This window comes from Solanum verrucosum, unplaced genomic scaffold, assembly GCF_900185275.1.
Source record: "Solanum verrucosum unplaced genomic scaffold, falcon-dt-bn FXZP01000073.1, whole genome shotgun sequence".
NCBI lineage: Eukaryota > Viridiplantae > Streptophyta > Magnoliopsida > Solanales > Solanaceae > Solanum > Solanum verrucosum.
This window is the reverse complement of record NW_026020298.1, coordinates 1,413,738-1,439,703: the sequence shown is the minus strand read 5'-3', so window position 1 is coordinate 1,439,703 and position 25,966 is coordinate 1,413,738. Positions and strand designations below refer to the sequence as shown.

At 32.4% G+C, this 25,966-nt stretch overlaps 2 protein-coding genes across 2 annotated transcripts; one reads left to right on the top strand and one right to left on the bottom strand.

The window, feature by feature from the left end:
* Positions 1-634: 634 nt before the first annotated feature.
* LOC125834757 (endoglucanase 3-like) lies at positions 635-2,778 on the top strand. The gene is made up of 5 exons (XM_049513907.1): positions 635-826; positions 918-1,571; positions 1,991-2,102; positions 2,175-2,338; positions 2,411-2,778. Exons 1-5 carry the CDS (start codon positions 638-640, stop codon positions 2,738-2,740), a joined length of 1,449 nt encoding a protein of 482 aa, XP_049369864.1. The 5' UTR covers positions 635-637; the 3' UTR covers positions 2,741-2,778.
* Positions 2,779-2,951: 173 nt separating this feature from the next.
* Positions 2,952-12,079, bottom strand: LOC125834755 (endo-1,4-beta-xylanase 5-like). Its single transcript, XM_049513905.1, has 7 exons — positions 11,877-12,079; positions 11,738-11,772; positions 4,801-4,957; positions 4,540-4,709; positions 4,362-4,463; positions 4,149-4,295; positions 2,952-4,051 (listed from the first exon to the last, which is right to left on the bottom strand). Exons 1-7 carry the CDS (start codon positions 11,989-11,991, stop codon positions 3,080-3,082), a joined length of 1,698 nt encoding a protein of 565 aa, XP_049369862.1. The 5' UTR covers positions 11,992-12,079; the 3' UTR covers positions 2,952-3,079.
* Positions 12,080-25,966: the final 13,887 nt, after the last annotated feature.

Here is a 25,966-nt window from a genome sequence, read left to right as displayed (position 1 = left end):
TTATATTAATAAAAATATATTATATGTCACATTATGTATCATGTTATGTTCATTGATGGATATTACATTTGTACCTCATTACCCTCATCAATTATGTAAGAATGTGGTCATTAGTTGTTGTAACTCTTGTAACCACTAACTCTTCATTTTACTCATTATTCTTATAACTTATGTAACATTTGGGCTATCCATTTAGCCAATTTACTATCAATTATCTTCGTATTCATTGCAAGGAAGAATTCATCACCTATAAATAGTGATGGTCTTATTTTAGTTTTGAGAAGAAGAAATGTACAAGAAAATATAGAGTGAAAAAGATGAATAGAATATTGTATTGTGTTTATATTGAGATTAGTGTACCGAAAGAGAAAGTTGAGACATACTTTGATTTGTTTTTATTATTTTAGAGTTTTTGTGAATTGTTGGTCAACCTAAACTAGTTTAGTTGTAAGAGATTAGGAGGCGCTTCCTTGTGACATGGATTACCTTTTCGCGTCTTTCTATATATATGTATACTGAAGCAATTTTTGAATAAAGAAAAAGACAGTTGATTGGTAAAAAGCCATAATTTGCGTTGTTGTGATTGAGGGATTCGGCCTATATATTCCTTTACTAACTCTAAACAAGCCAAGCCCAAATGTATAGAATGAAAGTTTGTGTTTGCCTCATTCTCTTCTTCTCTTTGGGTACTGCCCAATTAGACTATAGAAATGCTCTTGAAAAGTCCATTTTGTTCTTTGAAGGACAAAGATCTGGCAAACTCCCCCCCAACCAACGACTCTCTTGGAGGGGTAATTCTGGACTTCAAGATGGTTCACTTGCTAAAGTAACTTTTTTACTCTTTTTTTTTCTTTTTTTTTTCATTATTAGTTCCCAAAGATAATATGTGATAGATGTGAATATATGATTTTGTGCAGGTGGACTTAAGTGGAGGGTATTATGATGCTGGTGATAATGTCAAGTTCAATTTCCCAATGGCATATACTACCACAATGCTCTCTTGGAACACACTTGAGTATGGGAAGAGAATGGGCTCCCAATTACAGAATGCACGGGCTGCCATCCGTTGGGCCACTGATTACTTTCTAAAATGTGCAAATGCTGCTCCAAACAAGTTATTCGTTGGTGTTGGTGATCCAAATGCTGATCATAAGTGTTGGGAAAGGCCTGAAGATATGGACACTGTCCGTAGCGTCTATTATGTGTCTCCCAGCAATCCTGGTTCTGATGTTGCTGGAGAAATGGCTGCTGCTTTAGCTGCTGCCTCATTAGTTTTCCGGTCTGTTGATCCAGTTTACTCGAAAAAGTTATTGGGGAATGCAGTTAAAGTGTTTAAGTTTGCAGTTCAATACAGAGGGTCTTATAGTGATTCACTAGGCTCTGCAGCTTGCCCATTTTATTGCTCATACTCTGGTTATAAGGATGAGCTATATTGGGGAGCAGCATGGCTATTGAGAGCAACAAATGACATTTCTTACTTAAACTTGATAAATACATTGGGAGCCAATGATGTACCAGATTTATTCAGCTGGGACAACAAGTATGCTGGTGCTCATGTTCTTATGTCAAGGGTAATGACATTATTCTTTTTTGGGAGAAAGGACAAATATACCCGAACTATCGTAAATGGTATGTAAATATCCTTTATCATATTTTTGAAATATTAGTGCCCCATGCCGTCAAAAAAGTAGAGCGTATATGCCCTTCACTCTAACGGAAGACTAAATAGGGACACGTGGCGCAATCTTATCCGTCGATCCGATATTTAATAAATGTCGGATCTATGAATAAGATTATGACACGTGTATGTCCGTTCATATAAAGGGTATATATGCTCTAGTTTTAGACGGCAGGGGCAGTAATGTCCAAAAGTATAACGAAGAGTATCTGCATATCATTTACGATAATTCAGGGGTATATTTGTCGTTTTTCCCTAAATTTTATTAGACTACTAGTATTAAATTGTCTCTAATAATAAGATATAATGCAGAGAAGCGTGGTTGGAAATGACAATAGATTTGATTCATTCAAACAACATGCGGAAGATTTTGTATGTAAAGTACTACCCAACTCACCTTATACAAGTACCCAATATACAAAAGGTGAGGCTGGAGCTGGACTACTTGTTGTTGGTTTTAATTAATTGCGACTAATATATTATTACGTACGTACAGGGGGCTTACTTTACAAGCTACCTGAAGAAAACCTTCAATATGTGACATCCATTACTTCTCTGCTCACCACTTATGCTAAATACATGGCAACTAAAAAGCATACTTTCAACTGTGGAAGCCTCGTCGTTACAGAAAAGACAATTAGAAGCGTTGCAAAAAGACAGGTAAAAATCAAATCCTTTTTATACATTAATTAAATGTCGTCATTCTTTAATTTTGTTACTGTTTGATTTTAGGTGGACTATATCTTGGGAAATAATCCAATGAAAATGTCATACATGGTTGGGTATGGGCATAACTACCCAAGAAGAATTCACCATAGAGGATCATCTTTACCTTCTTTGGCAATGCATCCACAATCATTTGGTTGTGAAGCTGGATTTCAACCATTCTACTATACAGCAAATCCTAACCCTAACATATTAGTTGGAGCCATTATCGGAGGTCCAAATCAAAATGATTTCTTCCCAGATGAACGTACTGATTATAGTCATTCAGAGCCTGCTACTTACATTAATGCTGCTATTGTTGGACCTTTAGCATACTTTGATAGTTCCAAACGTTAACGGTTTATTTAATTGTAATTGTAAATATATCCCTTCATCACCAAAACTTGGTATAGCTAGGGATATATACTTACTTCTTAATATATAGTATTTATCAGTTCAACTAATGTTCCCCATCTCAAACTTAATTATGCCAAATCGAAATCAAGAGACTTTGAGCGAAAATATATTTTTAGTTGTTGTCCAGCTAAAAGGGCAAAGCTGATGCATTATAGTAATTACTTGATGATAACAAGATTTTCTTAGTTAGGCTTGCTGTCTGATACATTTTTTGTGTTCTTTCTTCTCTGAATTTGAGACAAGAAAAAGAAAATGCATACATCTGAACGAGTCGATGAGTCATAGTTGAACACTAAAATGCTTAGTCTCATGGCTGGGGCTAAGGGAGAATGCTGCATCGACAACTTTACCCCCATAACTAGCAGTAAGTTTGTATTCACCAAGGAAACCATAGAAGCTGTAAGAGCCATGGTCATCTGTTTGGCCCTTGAGAACTCCAGTGTCCCATTCCTTGAGAAGCTTGTCCACTACATTACCAGTTGGTAGGTTATTTAAGTCTGGATCTGTAAGGCACATTCTGTAACATTTGTTTCTCCTAATGGCACTCCACAGCATTATCCCATCCACTGCTGCATGTGAGAAGCCCTCCCTTAATACTTGTTCCAAGTAAATGCCCTGTGTTTCCTTGCTAAATGTATCACTGATATCGACTTCTGTGAGCCAAATGGGAAGCCCCAACGTTGCTAATTTGTCACGAGTAGCTCTTATTCGAGGGGGGTTAGGAGCTCCAAAATGACCCTCAAGGCCAATTCCATTCATTGACATGCCATCTTCTTTGAGCTCCCTAATCTTTGCGATATATTTATCAACAGTGGATGTAGAATCACAAGTTTCCACCACATTGAATTCATTGAGGAACAAAGTTGCCAAAGGGTCTTGTTGGTGTACTGTCCTGTAAAATTCAAGTGTGGCATTTGGTCCCAGCCTTTGCTCGTAGAAATTAAAGTGAAGTAGTTCATTGTTAACATCCCAGTGAACAAATTCATCTTTGTATTTGGACATAAGACTCTGAATCCTGGAGTTTACAGCTGATTTCAGCTCAGAATCTGTAAGATTTTGAACCCAGACTGGTGTATATTTAGGGTCCTCCCAGAAAATATTGTGACCTCTAACTGTGATCTGGTTTCTCCTAACAAATTCTAGCAACTCATCTGCTAAAGTATAGTTAAGTTGCCCCTGTTTGGGCTCTGTCGTATACCACTTGATTTCATCTTCAAAAACTGCAGCATTGAATCGCTCGAGAAACCAGTCCTGAAAAAGGAACAAACCTCACTTTCTGGAAAGAAAATAAATAAAAAAACTAAACTGTGTGACTATATATGTCGCTACTGCAGTATGATGGACAAACCTGATAGGGGGTATTACCAATAAAGGTATATGCAATAGCAGATCCAAGGAGGAAATCTTTGGAAACTTGTTCTACTGTTAGTGATGCATTTTCAAGTCTAACTCCTTGTTTATTTGAGATGTGGATAGTAACAGCGCGCTTCCTTGCCTGAACCAAACTTCTATTCATTTTTTCAATCAAATGAAATTAGAAAGCACTAATCAACACATTTACCATATTAATTTTTGTTTGTTGATTCAACAACCATTGCTGCTCAGTGAAAGGCTGCAATGAAGCACTAGCAATCTCAATTTCTAAGTCTTGTTCATCTGAATTCTGCAAGATGAAAGAAATACTTGATATGCATGTAGATACTAACACATTATGAGCAAGGCAACAAATATACACACACCTTTAAGTATATGGAAGATATATTAAGTGAAGACGCTACAAATCCACCCTTGAGGAAAGACCAACATCCTGCCTTAGCATCTACAGTGCCTACACATAATTCGTCTGAATCTTTGTCACCCACGCTTGCTGTTATGACAGCAGAATCTGCATTTTTTATCTTAATCCAAGCTGTCAAAAAAATAAAAATATTAACTTTCTTCCCTGATAAATCATTTTATCATAATTTGGGATAAAACTGGAGAGAAAACATGTACTCAACTGGAAAAAGAATAAATGGTGCCAGGGGTGATATCTTGTAGTTTGAAAATAGGCAAATTGACTGTTATTCCATCTTCCCTCGTAAACAATTGAAACTCCGGCAACTTATCCTTTAGAATTCCCCCACCATAAAGTGGATTTTCTGGGTATTGTTTGCACTACACAGCAAATTATACATTAAAATGATGGTAAAACATTCTCAAATTTGTGAAAAATGCACTATACTGCAATTGCTGGTCTGAGGATCCTTTAAAAATACATCTCTTATGTCTCTGTAATAGCCATCACAGTCATATATAGAGTTAGTTCCTCAAATGGTCATCGAACTTGTGTAGTTTTCTCCTCCAGAACAAGAAGATGGAGATGACTACGTGAAGTCTGAAATGGAAGAAACTGTCATCTACAATGCCAGTAATTCTAATGAAATTTTCACTGTCTCTTGTCCAACCTCATTGTTATTCACAGTATTTATGATATTGATTAGTTCACACATCATCTTCAAACCACTGCACTAAACACACGAAATTAAAATTTATACATAACTATGTATGGGGGTAAATTACTGTGAACACATAGCCACGCAAGATGAAAACACGTGGCATTAGAATAATACTAAAGAATGAACTGAATGAAATCTTCGGAGGTAAGCCATCTTCGAAGAATCATCAGCAAGAGCAGCTAGGATCATTACATATTCATTACTGGCCAGTTCCATCATAACGTCATGCCAATCAGAACTTCTGTTGGTAAAGGCAGGAATTCGTGGCCTAAAGTCATGTAAAAAGAAAGAAGAGACAGACACGTCAGCAAGTTTGAACGCTAGTTTGAAGAGGATCCCCTGAATGGCACCGGGCTTACATGATCCCACAAATCGCAGAAACTTTACACCCGGTGTGCATAGAGGGATGCCCAAATGGAATGGAGCGTTTCTATGGGACAATATTCCTAAAACACCTAAGGTCATTTTAGAAGTAATGAACTATACTCTTAATTCTTATGTTGATGACTTCATTAATTTTGAGGGTGATGATATTTTTCTTTTTAATATGTCATTAATCGCAATTGCTAAGTCCAATAAGAGCAATTCACTCCTTTTTAAAATTGAGCATGAAATTGTTGATTGCGGATTCTCACTTGTTGATGAGATGCGTCGCAGAGAGAGCCCTCTTCCTCTTGGCCGGCGAACCACCCTTCTCCACCCAGAATTTCACACTTGCAAAAATTAAATAATGGACTTTCATCATGTATTGTGATTTATTCATTGATATCCTAAATAAAAATGTGCCTTACCAATCTCGAAAGAATATAGAAATCATGAAATATAGTGTTGCTCTGACTTGTAAAAATTACATGGATCTGTCCGGCTCATTTAAAGTAAAACTAGTCTTATTATACACGGCAAACAGAAACAGAGTGTTTTAAAGTAGTCATCTTCCAAATCGTCACTTACTCGTTTGACTTGGAAAAAGATTCAACATATGTTAGCTTTCAATTGTTGTTATCAATTGTCCGTCCGTGGTTGAATTCCATATCTTCTATTATCAGAGACCTAAAATCTTTATCTTGACCGGCAATTTGTTCCCTTTCTCTCAGGCCTAAAACCTTGACATTTTGACATATAGTGATGTCATTCAGGAGGAGGAATTTATTTTTATAAATAGATAGCTCTTGATTTATTTGTAATACACCTTCACTTGCGCACCTTTTTATCTTCTAAGATATTTGATTTTCTTCCTCTTTTATAGCATTTCACTTGTATTCTTTTGGATTAAAATAAATATTGGTTGGTTGTGTCCGAGGATTAGGCAAAACAAAAAGAAAATTTTATCGAACTTTGTAAATTCTCGGTGTTCTTTTTATTGTTGTTTCATTTACTATTTATTATCTGTCTTTAGATATAACAGTTGTGATTTCATCACTCTTTATATATTTGGGTTCCGCAACAACGTGATGTTTGTGCGAGGAGGATTGTAAATGTGTTAGATGATTCTTCTCTTATTCTAGTGCCGAATTGATTTTTGTGTGATAATTTATTGGAATATGATTCTTTCTATGAGTTGAGTCATAATTCTTCAAGTATTGGTGATCGTGAGATTAAAAATATGCTTAATCTATTGCTTTTGTGATTCCTTGATTCCATGCTTAATTTAATGAAAAGAGTTTAATCTAGTTTTCATGCTTGAATTAATGATTTAAGAGTGTACACTCAAATCTAGCTTCTGATCTTTGTGGATTGCTCGAAAGAGAATTCGTGAAATAGAGAATTATTAATCATATTTGGCTTTGAGTCCCAAATTTGAGACCGAAAGGAGATAATTTAGGTCTACTTTGTTGAATGCTAAACTTGCTAGAAATAGAGGTTTAGATTTAAGTCTTGGATTACTTTGTTGTTGAACACGATTGAGACCAAAAAGAGATTTATTGATATAACACTTTAAGACCAAAAATAGATTAGTGTTGACTAATGATGATCTAGCCTATCTATGATTGATTTAGCACTGTTGAATTGCAATGGATCATTGAGTGTTGATTGAATTTCGAATTTCTCAATACTCATCTATCCCTTGCTCGATATTGTGTTTTCTCAGAGCCATCATTTGGTTACCAAAATCACTCTTGATATTGATAATCATATAAATTCTTAAGTCTAGGTTCAAGCTTGTATCTATTCATTCTTTGTCTTTTCAATTATCAGCAAATTGTTCCTTGTGGGATTCAACTCCGACTCTTAGTTGGATAATTTTATTAACAACAATCGCTTATCCTTTTAACTTGTTTTGAGGGTAATTTGAGTGTTATCATCATCCTCTTTCAAGAAAATCCGAACTACTGGAGCTAGTACACTTTGATTTGTGTGGTCCTTTTAAAGTGAAGTCAAGAGGTGTTGCACTTCACTTTGCAACTTTCATTGATGATCATTCTCACAAACTTTGAGAATATCCTTTAAAATACAAATATCAAGTACTTGGTGTGTTTAAGGAGTTTCAAGTCTTATCTGAAAGACAAATGGAAAAAAAACTTTAAATATATTTGGACTGACAATGACAATGAGCATATTGATTCCTTTGATAATTGCTACAAATCGCAAAAAATTCGTCATTAGAAGACTCCGCCAAATACTCCTTAATTGAAGGGCTTGACAGAAAGGGTGAATACCACTCTAGTTGAGAGAGTTAGATGTATGTTTTCAGAGGCTAAACTCCCAAATTCCTTTTGGGCTGAAGCACTTAAAATTGTTGTTTATGTTATCAATTTGTCTTTGTTGCTTTGGATGGTGATGTTGCAAACAGAGTTTGATTTGCTAAGGATGTTTCCTATGATCACTTGAAAATGTTTGGGTGTAAATCTTGCGTGCATGTTCCAAAATATGAGAGGTTGAAATTGAATGTTAGAACTAAGTAGTGCATCTTCATTGGTTATGATCAAGATGAGTTTGGATACCTTTTATGATCCAGTTGACAAGAAGCTTATCAGAAGTCGTGATGTTGTGTTCTTTGGAGATTAAACTAGTGAAGATATTAACAAGATCGAGAAACCAGATTCTCAAACTGATGAGAGCTTAGTTAATGTTGATCCAATCACTATTATTGATACATTTTTTGCACATGAAGAAACCCAAGATAATAATGGAGATAATGATCATCGAGTGTAGAACATATAGATTCTCCCATTGATGATGTTATGGTTGATCATCAACCAGCCCATGTTCAGATGAATACTTCATATGCTCCAGAAACCTCTTGTAGAAGATCTACTAGGGAGAAGCAAATCTCAACACGCTATTCTCCTAATGAGAATATCCTTTTGACTGACATGGAAGAACCTAAAGGTTATGACGAAGTCAAGCATGATACTCATAGAGATAAGTTGGTTGAAGCCATGAAAGATGAGATGAAGTCACTTTACGAGAATTATTCAAGAGTTCCTCAACTTGAAGTCAATTTAGCCCCTTGGCTGGAGGTAGAGTTTGTTGGGTTATGTCCATGTTCCGGCCAAATGCTCATGACCTAATCCTATTTGAAAATGATTGGAATAATTCTCCTTTTTAAGTTCCCAATCATATTCAGAAAGGGAATGAAATTGTAGTCCTATTTGAAAATGATTTTAGCTTTATACAGAAAAAACACCACTCTATAAATAAGATCAACTAGCGCTTAGAGTTAGGTGCGAGGATCAACTCTGTACCCTTCCTTCAGATAGTTAGCGCTTTGCACGAGATGAGAGTGTAGATAGATCCGGATAAGAAGTCAAAGATCACATTCCAACTAATGTTGACTGGTAATTGCCTCAATGAGGCGGATAAGGCGTAAGAACCTAAAAGGTGGACTAAGATAAGTTATTCAGCTAAGGAATGTGTTAAAGAGCAGTTAATTTATGTAGCATCTGAGAACAAGAAAACATACATGCACACGAAAAGACTTGCAAGACTAAGGTAAGGCCTTACTTTACTAGTCCTATCCCTACGACCCTAACGACAAGCCTTTTGAGAGAATTATTCATTTGCTCATTAGTATTGTCTTTGAAAAACATTAGGATATAAGAAATGTTTTTGAGAGATCTTTCAACAAGAGAGGTTTTTCTCCGTCAAGCAACCTTCAGATCACGTTGTCTGATTCAATAATTTTTACATCGGGCTGAAATTGTAACTGAGTGTTTCTAACATCTTGGTGTTGGATTTGAACGGTGGAGATCAGATTCGAAGATTAGCAAGATCCAGTTTTAGGTCCTGAAAAATAGATGGGTTTTAGTGGTTTTCTTTCTATTTACTTGTGTTGGTGTAGCTATTGTTTCTTCGTATTTGGAATTGTTGTGTTGCCATTTAGGAGAATATTTGTAACCCTCTTATTGTTATAGTAAAGCAATTTAGATCTTGTCGATCCTGCGGTTGTTACCTTCAATTTGAAGGATTTTTCCACGATTAAACTTTGTGTTCTTTATTTTTGGGTTTTCATCACAACAATATAAGTTATGAGAAAATCTATATATTATTTTATATATGCTAAAGGGTGAAATAACGAATACATGTATAAGTAATTTATGAATAACTAATTTCGGCATAAAATAATATATAAACTTCCGCATAACTAAACTTTACAATACCTACATAACTCTAATCAGCTACCAACAACCCTATACTACTTTTCTAACTTCTCATAGAGAAGTAATTTTATGCCGTCTTTTCTAAGAGGGTTGGGTCAGCCCACAAAGAGCACCCACTACCTAATTTGAAAATTACACTTTACGTAGGAGTTCTTCATGAAAAATTTTACAATGGTAGAGGCCCAACCAAGGATAATTGTGTGAGGCTCCATTCTTCTTTTGACACTTGGATAGTAGATCCATTCTTTTACTTTTTTACTATTCTCCTTCCACTCACTCTTCTTTTTTTTTTTTTTTTTTTTTAATTCTTTTTACTCATGAGTCCTAATAAATATCTAACTCCCAACTATATAAGTAAACAATTGATATAATTAATAAAAATACTAATAAATATTTTTTGTCAAATGAAAACGTTCTCATGACTGAATATTAAAAATAATCTTATTATTCAATATTGTTAATAGTATAAAATTAACTAAAAAAAATACAGTTTCTTAATTATTAGCATTTTTCAAAAACTAAATTTATTCAAATTTATTATTTGATAGCTCTTTTTGTTTTGTCTTAGACTTTAGTTCATATATGTGCAGTCATTATCTTAACATAGATTATCAGTTAATTTTTTTAAATTTTTTTTAGTTACAATCTTTTAAAATACTTAATGGAAAAACGCTAAAGAAATAAACTTGTAAGTGAATGTGAAGAGCTCTTGATATATGGAAAACGTATAATAATAATAATAATAATATATAATGAGTAGTTAATTGAAACGTTGTCGAAACCAATTGATTCTTGAAGAATAAATTAAGTATTGAAAGTTTTAATTCAAAAGACTTAAATTTCACTATGTGATTTGCTTTACCCTGCATAATTTTTTTAAATCGTTTATAAATTCGTCGGTTGTTATTAAAAAATATTGAGCAGTAAGTTTATTTGTAAAATTAATAGTTCTAAAAGTTTTTAAATAATTTAACAGAAAATATGTTCATCTATATTTTTTTATCAGATGTAATAATTATTTAATTATGCATTTAAAAAATAGATATTTATTAGGAGTAAAAAAAAAAAAAGAGAGGAGTGAGTAGAAGAGAAGTGGTGGATAACATGTAAAAAGTAAGAAAAGGGCCCACTATTTAAGTGTCAAAAGAAGAATGGAGCCTCACACAACTATTGTTGATTGGGCCTCAACCATTCTAAAAATTTTCGTTCTTCATAGCATCAAACGTATATCGACAAAGCAGCGTATACATACAAATATATAATCACGGAACATTTGATTTTATGATTACAAACTTGTTTTTTTTATTAAAAAAAAAGAAGAAGAAGATATATGTGCTCAGATGCATACTAAGGATGGAAAGTGATGTTTTAATGATATTTTTCAATTTAACCCTTTATTAAATAAATAGAGTTTTACATAATTGAAAAACCACTAAAAAGTTACATTTTCTTAAAGATATTTACCAAGAATAAGTTAATAAAATACATTTTACTATTTTTGAAAATGAGTAATTTTCTAATGAGATAAATAAACCCAATATTTTAGAACAAAAATAATTTACTATGTGGAAAAAAGAAAAATGGATATATGTAATAAAATAGTACAACTTCGAATACATGGTTTTTGTATCAAAAGAAATGTTTTATTTATTTTAATAAATTATTATTCTCTTATTTTTATTATAATTGATGGTTAGTATTAAATCTTGAAAAATAATTAATGATAAGCATAAAACATGAAAACAAAAAACCTATGTGTTATTTTTTAAAAATAAAAAATAAAAAAAGTGAAGAAAGGAAATAAATATGAGAAGAAAATGTAGGAGGTATGTAATTACCTCAGAGAAAGCTGAAGAATCATAGAGTGGCCCATCTGCAGTAATAACAACAATATTAAGCCACTAAAACTACTCTTTATTCAAATTCAAATTCAAAATTATATAAGAAATTAATTAATTAATTAATAGAAATAATTACCATAAGGAGAAACAGAGAGCATCCAATATAAGAAAGAGAGGGAAAACATGGCCTGACCCCTCATTCTCTTCATATCTTCTTTACATAAATAATAAAAAAAAACACTTGACAACATATATATACACACACAAAAAAGAGTAATTAATAAATAAATGTAATACCAACTAGGAAGCAAAGTCACAAGAGGAACAGTATGAATAGCTTTGTTTCTCCCAACTCCCTGCTTTCTTCACATGCCTCCCAAAAACAACAACCTAATAAATAGAACTATTATTTCCTCCCCCCTCTAAATAATTGTTGCTTTTATTTTAAAATAAGTGACATTATTAATGTTCTTCTAAATTTACTTAGACATAATAAAAAAACTACTAAAGAGTTACTATATTTTTTTTAAAAATATTTTATTAAAAAATATCTTACTTTTTAAAAATGACAACTTCCAATTTCTTGGTCACAAAACCATTCTAAGTTTTTTTTTCTTCTTCCAAATAAATAAATTGTATTGATGTGTGGTCACAAGAACTTTACAGAGCAGGCCCATTATATATTCATTGCATTATTCTGTCACAAGTGGAAATGTGCATCATTGTGCTAAATGCACTACTCTTCAAACTAATATCGACAATGGGTGTGAATTGAGTATTTTTTTTTTTTTGTGTGTGTAAATGGAGTATAGTGTGTGTCAAATTGCGGTGGGTAATCAATGAACCTTTCTCTCTGCTCGTCACGTGTACTCACATACTCCAAGAAAAAAATTATGAGTCATTTGGTAAAGTTCATGCATTTTGTATGATACTATTATTTAGTATAATATTTTGTAGAAATTTTGAATTTATGTATAATTAATATATGTATTAGTTTTACACCATACATATAATATATCCTTTTATTTGGTGGTATTAGTAATGCATATAATTTAGTACCATGAGATTTATATAGAGAGAGTTGTTTGTTGCTAAATAGATTCAATAAAAATTAATATAATATTTGAAATGTGAGTTACTTATTTATTGGTTGAAAATTTGTTGATATATATGATTTTATGATTATTTGTATTTTAAAGATTTTATAAAATTGCATACATATTAAAACTATAAGATTTGTAATTTTAAAAGTGTGTAAAAGTAGACGATTTATTCAATTTTACTACTTCCTCCGTCCCATTTTATGTGGCAACATTTGACCGGGCACGGAGTTTAAGAAATAAATCAAGACTTTGAAATGTTTACCAAATTGCCCTTTAAAAAGTAGACTCACTTTTCTCTATCCTCATAAATGTATTGGAGTATTATTTTAAGATTAAGTGGGACCAACAAGGGTAAAAGAGGAATTGTACCGTTAAATACTTACCATATTAAGAAATGTGACATTCTTTTTGGGACTGACCAAAAAGAAAATGGTGCCACATAAAATGGGATGGAGGGAGTACTATTTATTGTTTTTTCGCTTTTGAAAGTAGATGTCTAATTTTTAAGGGAAAAGTGTCTGAAAAATACTCCAACTTTGGTCGAAATTGTTGTTACGATACCAAACTTTGAAAATGACTTTTCCCCCTTGCACTATTTGATAGTGTATTTTGAAGGTATATATGTGTCTACATGGACATCATAAATATTGCATCGTTTTAAATAGTAATATGTCTACGTGGGCACATATATACTTTTAACATACACTATTAAATAGTGCAGGGGGGTAAAAGGTCCTCCATAAAGTTTGGTATCGTAATAGCAATTTCGGCCAAAGTTGGAATATTTTTCAGATCCTTTTTCTAATTTTTAAATTGTAAATTAACCTTTTGTGAATGATTAATTCATGGGAAAAATGACATATATACCCTCGAACTATCATAAATGGTATGTCAATGCCCTCTGTTATAGTTTAAGGTTGTATATACTATACCGTCAATATTTTGTATCATCTATACCCTTAAGACTAACGAATGGACACATGACATCATCTAAATGATTTACCTGATTTTATATTTTTTATTTATCCAAAAAAATGAAAATCCACCCATTTTTCATAACTTACCCACCCATGACCTAAATTAAAATACCTTGACATTTAAAATTAAAAATAAAAAGCATAGTTGTTCATCTCCACTAAATATCAAATAAAAGGAAAAATGTTCTTCAATTCATTTTCATTGGCACCATTCTCCAAATCTCACAAACAAAAACCCAGAAGCATATTATTTCAATCAAAATCTAAAAATCAAATTCATTTTTTTTGTTCAAATCAATTTATTATTGTTGAAAGGGGTAGGAAACAATATCACTATTGATGGACAAAGCTTCAAGCTTAAAAATGGGTCTACAATTGAATCGAAAATTTCGAACTCAAATTGATTTATTGGTATTAAAAGGGGTTGAGAACTACCATCATTAATGGACAAAACGTCAAGCTTTAAAGTGGGTCTACAATCTAATAAAAAAATTCAAGTTCAAATCGATTTGTTATTATAGAAAGGGGTTGAGATACTACCATCATTGATGGACAAAACTTCAAGCCTTAGAGTGGGTCTACAATCAAATAAAAAATTTCAAGCTCAAATTGATTTGTTATTATTGAAAGGGATTGAAAATATTCTTGAAATAGATAATGTACAAAACACTCAATAACCTAGATTCCTACTATGCTAAATGAAGATGAAGTTTTTTTTTTGGTTAGCAAGCATAAAGTCTATCGATTTAAAAAATTTGAAAGACACCAAATTGACAGAACTTGAAAGGAATGTTACATGTTGAAGCTGGATGGAATGGGGAAGATACAAAGTTTGAAGTGAAAGTGAAGAAGAGAGTAGTTTTAGTGAACAAGTCATCTTTTTTCTTGAAAGATGGGTTCTTGATTCCATGGTCATGGTGGGTTGAGAAGAATAGAAGGATGATTTTTTTATGAAAATGAAGAGTGAATTTTGGCACCATTCATTTTTTTTGTGGGTTGGGTGGATTTTTGGGTAATAAATAAATAAAATCGGGTAAATCATTTAGATGAAGCTACGTGTTCGCCCGTTAACTTCAACGATATACACAACCCAAAAGAATGACGGTAAGGGTATATACGACCTTAAAGTATAACGGAGGGTATTGACATACCATTTATGATAATTCATGGGTATATTTGTCCTTTTTCCCTTAATTCATTAAGATGACAATTATTTTCTCTCAAATAATTCAAGTGAAAAAAAATAACAAACATGAAGACAAAATCGTTCTTCTTCTAGCTAGTTAGAAGGCCACAAAAAAATAATATTGTCTGGTAGTTATATACCTTGATCTAATCATATAAATTTAAAAAATCTCATAATAATTCAAGGATATAATTATTGGAAATAAGATTTTTTTAGAATTTTAAACCAAACACAAGATCGGGTGGAAAGCAGTGGACCAAAATACTTGATAAAAAATAAACTCTACATTACTAATCCATATATTATTAATTCACGTGTTATTAATTTTTGTACCAAACAACCCCTTAATATACAAATGACCCCTTGATGCATTTTATTATGAATTCCTAAGCATGACATGAGAATGACATCAATATGCCCAAATTAATTCCCTTCACTATTCCTCAAATGGTCATTGAATTTAGTTGTACAAATATTCTTGTTTGCAACAAATTTTAAAGTGACAGAAAATAAAATGCAATCACAAATAAAATAAGAAGAAATATAATTTTATTGATAAACATTGTGGGTAAAAATCTGTTCCTCCCTTGATTCTTCTCTTATAAGATTTATCCATGATTCGAGGACCGTCAGTGATGTATTTCTTGAACTAGAATGATTTGGATTTTGATCTCTTTATGAATATTCCATGAATTTGTGGGATATTCAAAATTTATTTGAGAAAGAAAATATAAATATTTCATGAATTTGCGGAATATTCAAGATGCCTTTTCAAAGAAATATAGTACCCTTTATATAAGCATAAATTAGGGTTTGGGTTGAGTAGCCTCCAAGAATCCTAACTGGAATCGAATACATATTGCAGCTTGCAGAGTGATTAACGTTTCAAGTACACCTCATCCAATTCTAGGTGTAAACAATCGTTAACTAGTATAAAACCCAACGAAGAGTTGGGATCGAACCCACAAGGAGCGGTATGTGTTCAAATTCAATTATGAAGTGCAAATGTGGTCTGTTGACACCCAATTTTGGCTCTCCACATTTAACTATAATAATAATTATAATAATAATAATAAAATATATATGTTATGAAATTTTTATAGGAGTACAAAAAGAATTTTAATTATTTATTTGACTTGATAAATTTATTTCATAAATGTTATTTCTTATAAAGATTAAATATATTATATATATATCATACTACTTACTTTCTCATTTTAAAAAAATAAAAATAAATGTTGTTCTTAAGAATTGAATCTATTTTTTGTTCAAATATAATTCCTTTGTCGCAATAGATATTTTTCGTACATTGTTCAAAATTAGAAAGCTTAATTAATTAATGAGTTACTTATTTATCTTAATTTAATATTAAGAGTGACTAGTTTTATCAAATAAGCTAGTCTTGCAAAATAATTATTTTAAATTTAATAAATTATTACTATTTAATAAAGAAGTAGTTAAAATTTAAATGATTTTTATTTGAGCAATTTTGGCAATCCAAGTCTCCTTAAACTGGCCAATCCGTGTATGCCATGTAGGCGAGCACATGTATTGTGCTTCTTTAGCTAAAATCTTGACCCTACGATTAAATCTAATGGTCCTAGTTAATTAAGATTTTATCATTATCTAGTTAATTAAGATTTTATCATTATTTAATATATATATAGATATAGATATAGATATAATTATTATTACTATTATTTTAAAAACTCCTTAATTTTTATTAACCGTCCGATCAAATGATTGGACGGCCCAATTTAAATCCCAAATTGTTTTCATCTTTTCCCAAAATAAGTACAATTCCCATCAGCCGCATACTTTTCCCAGAACTTTCTCCTTCCCCATACATTTTCTCTTCCCAAAAATCGCCCCTTTCCCATCAAACTCTTTTCCTCTCCTCTCCCATCGATCTCTCACTTCTCTGCCAGCGTTTCCGCCTACAAATCACCGAAAAATGGCAATTTCCGGTGGTCATCAATATATCTCCCCACGCCATCCATCAATCATATCCTTCTTATGTCAACTTTACATCTCTTCCTTCATCTTTTCTAAACCATGGTAGACCTCAAAAGCCCCTCCACCGCCATTACTCCACTTGAAAAGTGAAGGACACGAAGAACCATTAGATTTTGATTCATCTCACCCTTAATCTTATGGATATGAGAATGGAAGCCTCACCAAAATTGCCTATAAAGGACCCCTTGGGTTCTCGAGCAACGATGGAGAAAAAACGGATCCAAGAGCAATCCAACAATCATCCAGGAAATTCAAAGAACTATCCAAAAGAGCAAATATTGTAAGACACTTCAAGTTTTTTTTAGAGTTCAAAAATTCCCTTCTTTTTCTGGTCCTTCTATTTTTTATTTTTTTTGAATTAGAGTTTGAGAAAGTTCGAAGTTTAAATCTCTTGGCTTTGAAGTTCTAGTTTGCTGCTCTACACAAGGTCAGTATTCGTTGTTATTTTATTTATTTATTTTTCAATTTTTGAAAATATGTGATCATTTAAATCTTCCTCTTGGTATCTGTCAAGTTAGTTTCTATGTTTACTCATTGAGTTGCTAGTATGAGGTTTCATTAGAGCTTGAATTCATTAGTTCTTTTAGGAATCTACTCTCCATAAACTGAGTGTGTGAGAATTAAACTGCCTGATTTTCTTCAAAGTTACTTGATTATAACAGACTGAGTATTTTCTGTTCCTAAACCTTGATGATTGGCTTCGCTCCGAAGAAGTTGTCGACACAGATAAAAAAAAAGAGATTTACTGATCTTATTGTTGTTTTCCTTAAAAGGGGCTACGGGTAAGGGAAAATTTGATCCTAATATTTTTCCTTAATATAATGTTTGCATATTAAGCTGAATCATTGTACGTCTTCGTCTCTTTTGAATGCGTTAAAGCTTGAAAGTCGTATCTCTAGAGTAATCCTTTGGTTAAACTCAATTTCAAGAAAGCATGGATGGAAATGGTTGAACATTGCATTGTTAAATTTTCAGTCATGTTAATTCTTCACTTTCAAACTTAATAAGTACTCCAAACAGAGTCTGAATTAATGGACAAATATGTTTAAGAGTGTATATGCCTGCACTTTTTCTTGAATTATGCACCATCTCTCCATGATAAATCTACTTACGCCATTGTGAGATATTTAAGCCAAGAAACCTTAGAAATATTATGTCAATAACAGTGGGGCTTCATGTTTCAGCTTATTCATAACTTATATTTCATCTTATAATTTAATCGAATCGAGTTTATCTTAATTAAGCTCTATCTATTTACTATTTGAAGGGATCAAATATTTTTTTTTTACCCTCCATTCCTCACATGACAAACAAATATTTCTTAAATAAGAAGAAAGGCAGACCTTTTTGTACCAACACATGTTGATTCCTTTCTCGCATGATTAAAGAGGGAAATACATACTTCATTTGAGTATAATATCACATCTTTGTTTGCTTCTCTTTTATGACATATTGTTTAATTTTTTTATTTTTTTGGAATATAACTTGTATTCATAGGTATCACTTCAAGTTCACATACTTGTTTGATCGATTCTTTGTCTCAATATTAAGTTTCTAATCTCTTTTTTTTCCTTATGTTTCATGTACAATTGGAGGACTGGAGTTTCTACTTTGAAACTCTTTATTGGCCTAAAATATTATGCCAACAACAAATTAGGATCATCGCAACGCTTGGAGCCTCGCAAATTAGGAGTCCAATATTTCTTAGTCTTCCTCTTTTTGAGTCTTAATTATATTGTTTGGATATATTGGCTAACCTTTACTTACAAGCTTTGATATATTGTTTGCCTTTTATTTTGAAGCTTGTTTTACGTGAACTAATATTATTTGTTTATGAAATTAATTGAGACACCTTTAGAACAAATGATACAAAGATATTTTCTTAAAAAATGGGTTAGCATTTTTACTTATAACATTCTTTTAGGCTTCTTAAGTTGAAAAGAAGGGCTTATAGTTTTAAAAGATGTCCAAATGAAGTTCAAAAGGGTGAAATAATATTCATTTAGGTGTTTAAGTAGGAAAAAATAAAACTCATAAGTTGGGATTTTCAAATGAATTTGAAATTAGTTTTTTTTTTAAAAATAATCACCTTTAACGATATATAAGGCTAAAATAATCACCCTTTCAAAATATATATTCTTTTAGGGAAGTTGGCCTTTTTTTTTTTATCACCCCTTTATAAAATATAATGTCTATTCTTACTTTTGAATGAAATATTTCTAAACTCTAATCTCTTAACATGCTATTTCAAATTTTAAATATTCCAACAGGTTGCAAATACAAGGTACATACGTATATATGTCATACACATAAAGGTATAAATTTTATATTTTAGATTTATTATTCTCTACACATGACCTATTATTTTGTTATACTCTACTACCACTTTTACCAATGTTACTTATATATTTTTATAAAATTTATAAATTCCTACACTTGAATACACATATCATTTTACTACATCTCACTTTTACAAATGTCAACTTATCTCTACATGTAAATAAAATAATAAACATCACATATTTTTTTTTAAAAAAGAACAACTTACATGTATATACTATACTTTATATTAAACAAATTTTATATCACAAACTCTATTTACACTCAACTACTGTCTTAGATCACAAAATTTTAGTATAATTATTATTTATTAATTTTAATTTTTAGGAAATTCTATTTTATGTATTTTCATACAAATTACACATATTTACACTCAACTACTATCTTATTTTTATTTTGCATCTTAATAAGATGACATATTTTCGCAAATTCAACATCTACATATTTTTAAGATAAGTTTATTATGATATGTAAACAAATCTAAGGGAATGACATGAATGTTAGATGGGGGGGTTTGGATTGTCAATTATCAACTACAACACAATCAAACACGGAGGAAATAACAATATAGAGAGGAATTCTCAGGATGTGATCAATTATAGGCAAATTTCACTATATGGGTAATTGAAACTACTAATAAATAGCTAAATATTAGTGGGTAGGCTAGACTATAGGTGAGATAGTTTTCTCTCGAACAACTATCTCGATTCAAGTGATTTCTTTCGAACATCAACAAGCTTAGCAAACAAGAACAACACACACCATAATTCATCCACTCTCTCGAGTTAGATAGGTAGAATCGATATTAGGATTTACTCTTTCGAGCTAAACCCATATCAACCTAATAACTACAATCATCAATTGAAAGCTTTGATTCTAAGGCTCCTTTTTCAAGCAATCCCAGAATTCTAAGTTCGAATTACATTTGCAACTACAAATCTTAGTTTAAAACACAACTATCAATTAAACCCACTTCAATTAAGCATTTAAATCAGTAATAATCAATAACCATAAGTTAATTCAGCCCATAATCACATGATCACACCCCAAGAATTGGAGTTTTAGCTACACATCATCAAAATAGAGAAACGATTACCAAATACATTAGGCATTATATGGATAAAGGTTCCCAACTCTTTACAATGGTCCAAATTGAAGAAACTCAAAAACTCACTTGTAAATCTTCAGGTTTGAGCCTCAAAAGCTTCAAAGTCTACAACGAAACTCAAAAACTAAGAGAAAACTCTACTGAATGTTCGCATGATAATAAATCTTCAGTTCAATTTTCAATTTATAGTTTCCCAATTTTTTGCCTGAAAAGCCATTGGGCGAGATAAGTCGGGCTTCGCCGAACAGGTCGGTGATCCGTTGTTTGCTCCAATCCATCGCCGGTTTGCATTGGTCAGTTGTCCTCAGTGTTCTGTGACTTTAGGCGATCAAGGTTGCCATCACGGAGTGGATCGGCGTTTTGCCGAATGCCCATTTCTATCGCCAACTTGGTTTTTCTCCACAAGGCTGGCACGCTGGAACTTTGGGCGAGCTAAAGAGCCACTCGGCGGTTCGCCGAGTGGTCTTGGCAATCACCAAGATCGTGTTTCTTCACTTCTTCAACTTGTTTTGCTCCTTTTTGACTGGTAGTGTCCTTGCCTTGCTCCTTAGCTTACATACTTGAAAATCAATGTTTTAACATCAGTTTATAGCATAAACTAGGCATTTGAGGACACTATAACTATCAAAACAAAGCCTTAAATGAGTCTAAATCTCGGACTCATCATAGAGTCCCACAAATTTTCAGTGTCTACAAATTCTCCCTACTTCAAGTCTTGTTGGAGTGTAGACTTGATGAAGGCTTGTTAGAGTGTAGACTTGATGAAACTAAAAAACGAGACTGAATTACCCATAAAAATGGAGCTTCCACCTCTGCGATTTTGTGGCTTCAGATTTGCAGATATTATTTATGAGAGAAGATAGCATATTTAGTCCCACTGGGCGTGCCACTTTGTTTGCAACAATTTTTTTCAATTATGAAAATATATTGCAATCACAAAATAAATAAGAAGAATAATTTTATCCATCACAATTGTGAGTACAATCAAAAAACAATTAAGAAGAATAAGTTTATTCATCAAGATTGTGAGTACAAACCCATTGATCCTTGATTCTTCTCTCATAATTTTCTCCATGATTTAAGGGCCATTAGTGACATATTTCGCGAACTAGGATGATGATTTGAATTTCTTCGTGATTCAAGTGTTGTTAGTGGCGTTTTTCTCGAACTAGGATGATTTAGACTTGTTCTCTTTATGAAAATTTCATGAATATATGGAATATAGAGATTCCTCTTTAAGGGAACATAATATCCTTAATATAGACATAAGCTAGAGTTTAGGGTTAGAGTAGCCTCCAAAAATTCTAACTTGAATCAAATACATCTTGTAGAATCCCAAGTAAAATTGAACACGTCTTGAAGAGTACCACAAATTTCAGTGTCTACAGATTCCCTTGCTTCAAGCCTTGTCGGAGTGTAGACTTGATGAAACTCAAAGACGAGATTTGAAGTACTAATCATTCTTCCACATTTGTTGTTTTGTGACTTCAGATTTGCATATGTGATTTGCGAGAGAAGAGATGAAGGGCATATTTGGTCCCACTAGGCGTGACAATTTATTTGCAACAAAATTTAAAGTGACAAAAAATAAATCGCAATCAGAAATAAAAATATTTTATTAAAATAATACGGGTACAATTCCGTGCTTCCCTCAAATTTTCTCTCTAAGTTCTTATTGTGATTCAAGGGTCGTTAGTGACGTATTACCCAAACTAGGATGAATAGAATTTCTCCATGATTAGAGGTCTGTTAGTGGTGTATTTTTCAAAGTAGGATGATTTAGATTTGATCTCTATAATTCGAGGGCCATTGGTCACGGATTTCTCAAACAAGGGTGATTTTGACTTGATAAGATGATTTGAACTTTATCTCTGTGAAATGATTTAGAGATCTTCTTAAAATATTTGAAGGATTTGTAGATCTTCTTGAAATATTTGATTATCAAGAAGACATACATATATTGATCTCATCTCTGCGAATATTCCATGAACTTGTGAAATTTTTGAGATGCCTCTATAAGGTAATATAATACCCGTTATAAAGGCATGTGCTAAGGTTTAGGATTGAGTAGCCTTTAAGAACCCTAATTGAAATTGAGCACGTCATGTAGAGTCCTACAAATTTTCAATGCCTACAAGAATTTGTAGACAATAAAATTTGAGTCGAGATTATAATAATCAAGACTGAAAATAATGCAACAATCGTATTATTGATTCAGAATATGAGTGTTACAATATCTATTATTCATATTATTCATGATCTTGATCTCGAATTTGCTCTTGAACTTGATCTTGGATTCAAGGGCTTTGGAACTTGTTCTTGAATCTTCGATGAACTTGAACTTGAACTTGATCTTGACTTGACTTATATACTTGAATTCAAAGGCTTTGAGCTTGTACTTGAATTCGGTACTGAATCTTGAACTTGAACTTTATCTTGATCTTGACTTGATTTATTCTTGAATTCAAGGGATTCAAACTTGTTTTTGAATCTGGTGGTCTTGATCTTGACCATTCCTGAACTTGAATGATTGAATTCTTGAACACGTAAGAAATATGCGGCTTTTAATTCACGAGCTTTCTCTAACTTCTTGTTAGAATTCTAGTGTCTTTTCTGAATTATGAGGATCCCTATTTATAGTTGTGGAAATAGAGGAGTTGTGATAGGAAAAAGTTTATTTCATCCAATCAGATTTAAGTGACATGACATATTGGGTTTTATGAAGTTGACTTGTCATTTTGACTCATGACATGATCCTATTGACTTCTTTGTTTGACTAGGTATGCCACGTCATTTGACACATGACACCAAACTAGACCTCTAGGATGAAATGACATTGAACTTAGCAAACTGAGCTCATCTATTGTAGCTCAAATCAATTACTTTGGACTTTAGTTAAATTCATATTTATTAGACTTAAATAATTAACTCAATTATATTAATTCATAATATTTATTTGGACTAATATATTCATGAATTTAAGATAATACTAATCATTTTATAAATTTATATTTAATAAATTTTAGATAATTATAAATGCACCATGCTTCAAGCCTTGTTCAAAATATTTTATTTTTCAAGGACTAGACTGAAACGTTGACTTGAAGTGCGCCAATAATATACTTAATTAATGACCACTCCAACATATAATTGGAAAAACATATTTTGAGTGGAAAGTGATATACCAATATTACATGGAAAATTGCCACTTTCCACTAATTTGCCAATTGAAAAAAAAAAGGGGGAAAAGAACAAACACATAATTGTTTCAATTAGAATATGGAAAGGATAAAAATATTTTTGCCAAATTTGAATCTTGCAAAATTCGAACTTCTTACCTAAAAAGGGATTACAATTAGTCTAGGAAAAGGACTTCATATATTACCTTCCTTAAACATCTATAAATAGATCCTTTCCCTTTTATTTTTTATTATCAACACAGTTTCAGAACTTCTTCCTTTCTGTAGATCCTTTGTGTGCGACGTGTAGGCATGGTATGTTGGGAAAAGGTAGAAGTATCCCCCTAGATTATGACTCAAATCTCAGAGACACACCTTAACTAAACTAAGGTTCTATTACCCCTTGAACTCATTTTTTTTGTAATTTTGTACACCTTTTTGGCTTATGTGGCATCCAAGTATCTCCCACGCGCCTCAATTGCGTGTAGTCACGGAGTGTGCCACGTAGGCCAAAAGGTGCACAAAATTATATATAAAAGGAGTTCAGGGGTAATAGGACCTTAGTTTAGTTAAAGTGTGTCTCTGAGATTTCGATCATTGTCTAGGAGGTATTTATGTCTTCTCCCTATTTTTTGCCTTGATCCTTTTTTCTTTTGTGTTTTTTTTTTCTTTTATAGACTAGCGGAAGCAATATATATATTTTGTGTAGTCTACATAATGAAGAGCTTTGTCGAAACATAAGAATTTGGTCTTGAGGTGTGAAGGGATGGATACGCGTACCCATCTTAAGGAAGGTTATCTTATGGCGTAAAGAGGATGGATACACATTCTTGCCTTATGAAAGGTAATTTAGAGGTAATCTTTCGGTGTAAAGAGGATGGATACGCGTCCATGCCTCAAGAAAGGTAATTTGGAGGTAATCTTATAGTGGAAAGGGATGGATACTCATCCCTGCCATAAGAAAGGTAATTTAGAGGTCATCTTTTAACATAAAGAGAATGGATACACATCCCCACCTTAAGAAAGGTAATTTAAAGGTAATCTTATGGTGGAGAGGGATGGAGAATAGTCCTTGAAAAGTAATTTAGAGGTAATTTTTTGGCGTATAGAGGATGAATACGCATCCCCGCCTTAAGAAAGGCAATTTGGAGGAAATCTTATGGTGGAAAGGGATGGAGACTCATCTCTGCCATAAAAAAGGTAACTTTATGATATTATTTTGGTGGAAAGGGATGGATACTCATCTTTTCCCTAAGAAAAGGTAATTTGAATGTCAAGACTTGAAGACTTCAACTTTCAAATTTGAATAATTTCAAGACTTAAACTTGCATACTTGACTGATTCGAGACTTCATCCTGCGGACTTGAAGAATTTGAAGACTTCAACTTGCAAACTGGATTAATTTGAGACTCCATCTTGTAGACTTGAAGAATTTGAAGACATCAACTTGCAAATTTGATTGATTTGAGACTTTCTCTTGTAGACTTGAAGAATTTGAAGACTACAACTTACAAACTTAAGAATTTGAAGACCTCAACTTGCAGATTTAAAGACTTCAACTTGCAGACTTCAAAAATTTGAATACTTTAACCTGTAGTCGTGGAGATTTTTGAAGACATCAAGTTTTGAAACAACTCATATTCATAGGGGTTTGCCCCCATCGAGTCACCACCATTTGGTGCAAGTCTGAAATTTGTGAAAAATTACTCATATCTTTAATTTTCATGTGATCGATCAAGTGGGAACATGTGGTTTTCTTGAAATTCGTGCAATTGAACTTACAATGTAATTCTAAGTGCCTACGTACCTCAGTGGAGATCAAGTCACGACGTAGTTCTTGGAGAGTGTTTTTTTCTTTAGGTGACGTACACAGTTTATACTCTTGTGCGCCAAGAGTGACATGCAATTTAGCCTCGTACCTTAAGGAGAGTTATTTTACTTCTAGGGTAGTACCTCTTTAGAAAATTTGCATTCATAGGACCGATCCTCATGCTATCTGCATCAATAAGCTTGTAAGCGCAATTTGAATACGCTTCTTGTACGGCATATGGATCGTCCCACTTCTAGGTGAATTTGCCCCTAGAATTATGCAAAGTAATAATGAGTCTTCTTATTGCAAGGACATGATCTCCAACTTGGAAGCACCTCAAGTGAACTTTTTTTATTAAAAGCACGAGATAGATAAGCTTGATAACATTCAAGATTTTATTGAGCTTCTAAAATCTTTTAATCAAGTGCTTTTAACTCGACAAGACGTAGTCGATCATTTTCTTCTTCAATGAACCCTTCTTGAATAATAAGTCTTAAGGAAGATATT

Bases quoted from the DNA above. Each gene is read 5' to 3' on its own strand.
- LOC125834757 (XM_049513907.1), top strand. From the start codon at position 638: ATGTATAGAATGAAAGTTTGTGTTTGCCTCATTCTCTTCTTCTCTTTG. The intron at 2,103-2,174 runs GTGAGGCTGGAG...ACGTACGTACAG, and splicing joins AAGTACCCAATATACAAAAG to GGGGCTTACTTTACAAGCTA. The intron at 2,339-2,410 runs GTAAAAATCAAA...GTTTGATTTTAG, and splicing joins GAAGCGTTGCAAAAAGACAG to GTGGACTATATCTTGGGAAA.
- LOC125834755 (XM_049513905.1), bottom strand. From the start codon at position 11,991: ATGTTGTCAAGTGTTTTTTTTTATTATTTATGTAAAGAAGATATGAAG. The intron at 4,296-4,361 runs GTAAATGTGTTG...AGTTTGGTTCAG, and splicing joins AACAAACAAAAATTAATATG to GCAAGGAAGCGCGCTGTTAC. The intron at 4,052-4,148 runs GTTTGTCCATCA...TTCCTTTTTCAG, and splicing joins TTGGTAATACCCCCTATCAG to GACTGGTTTCTCGAGCGATT.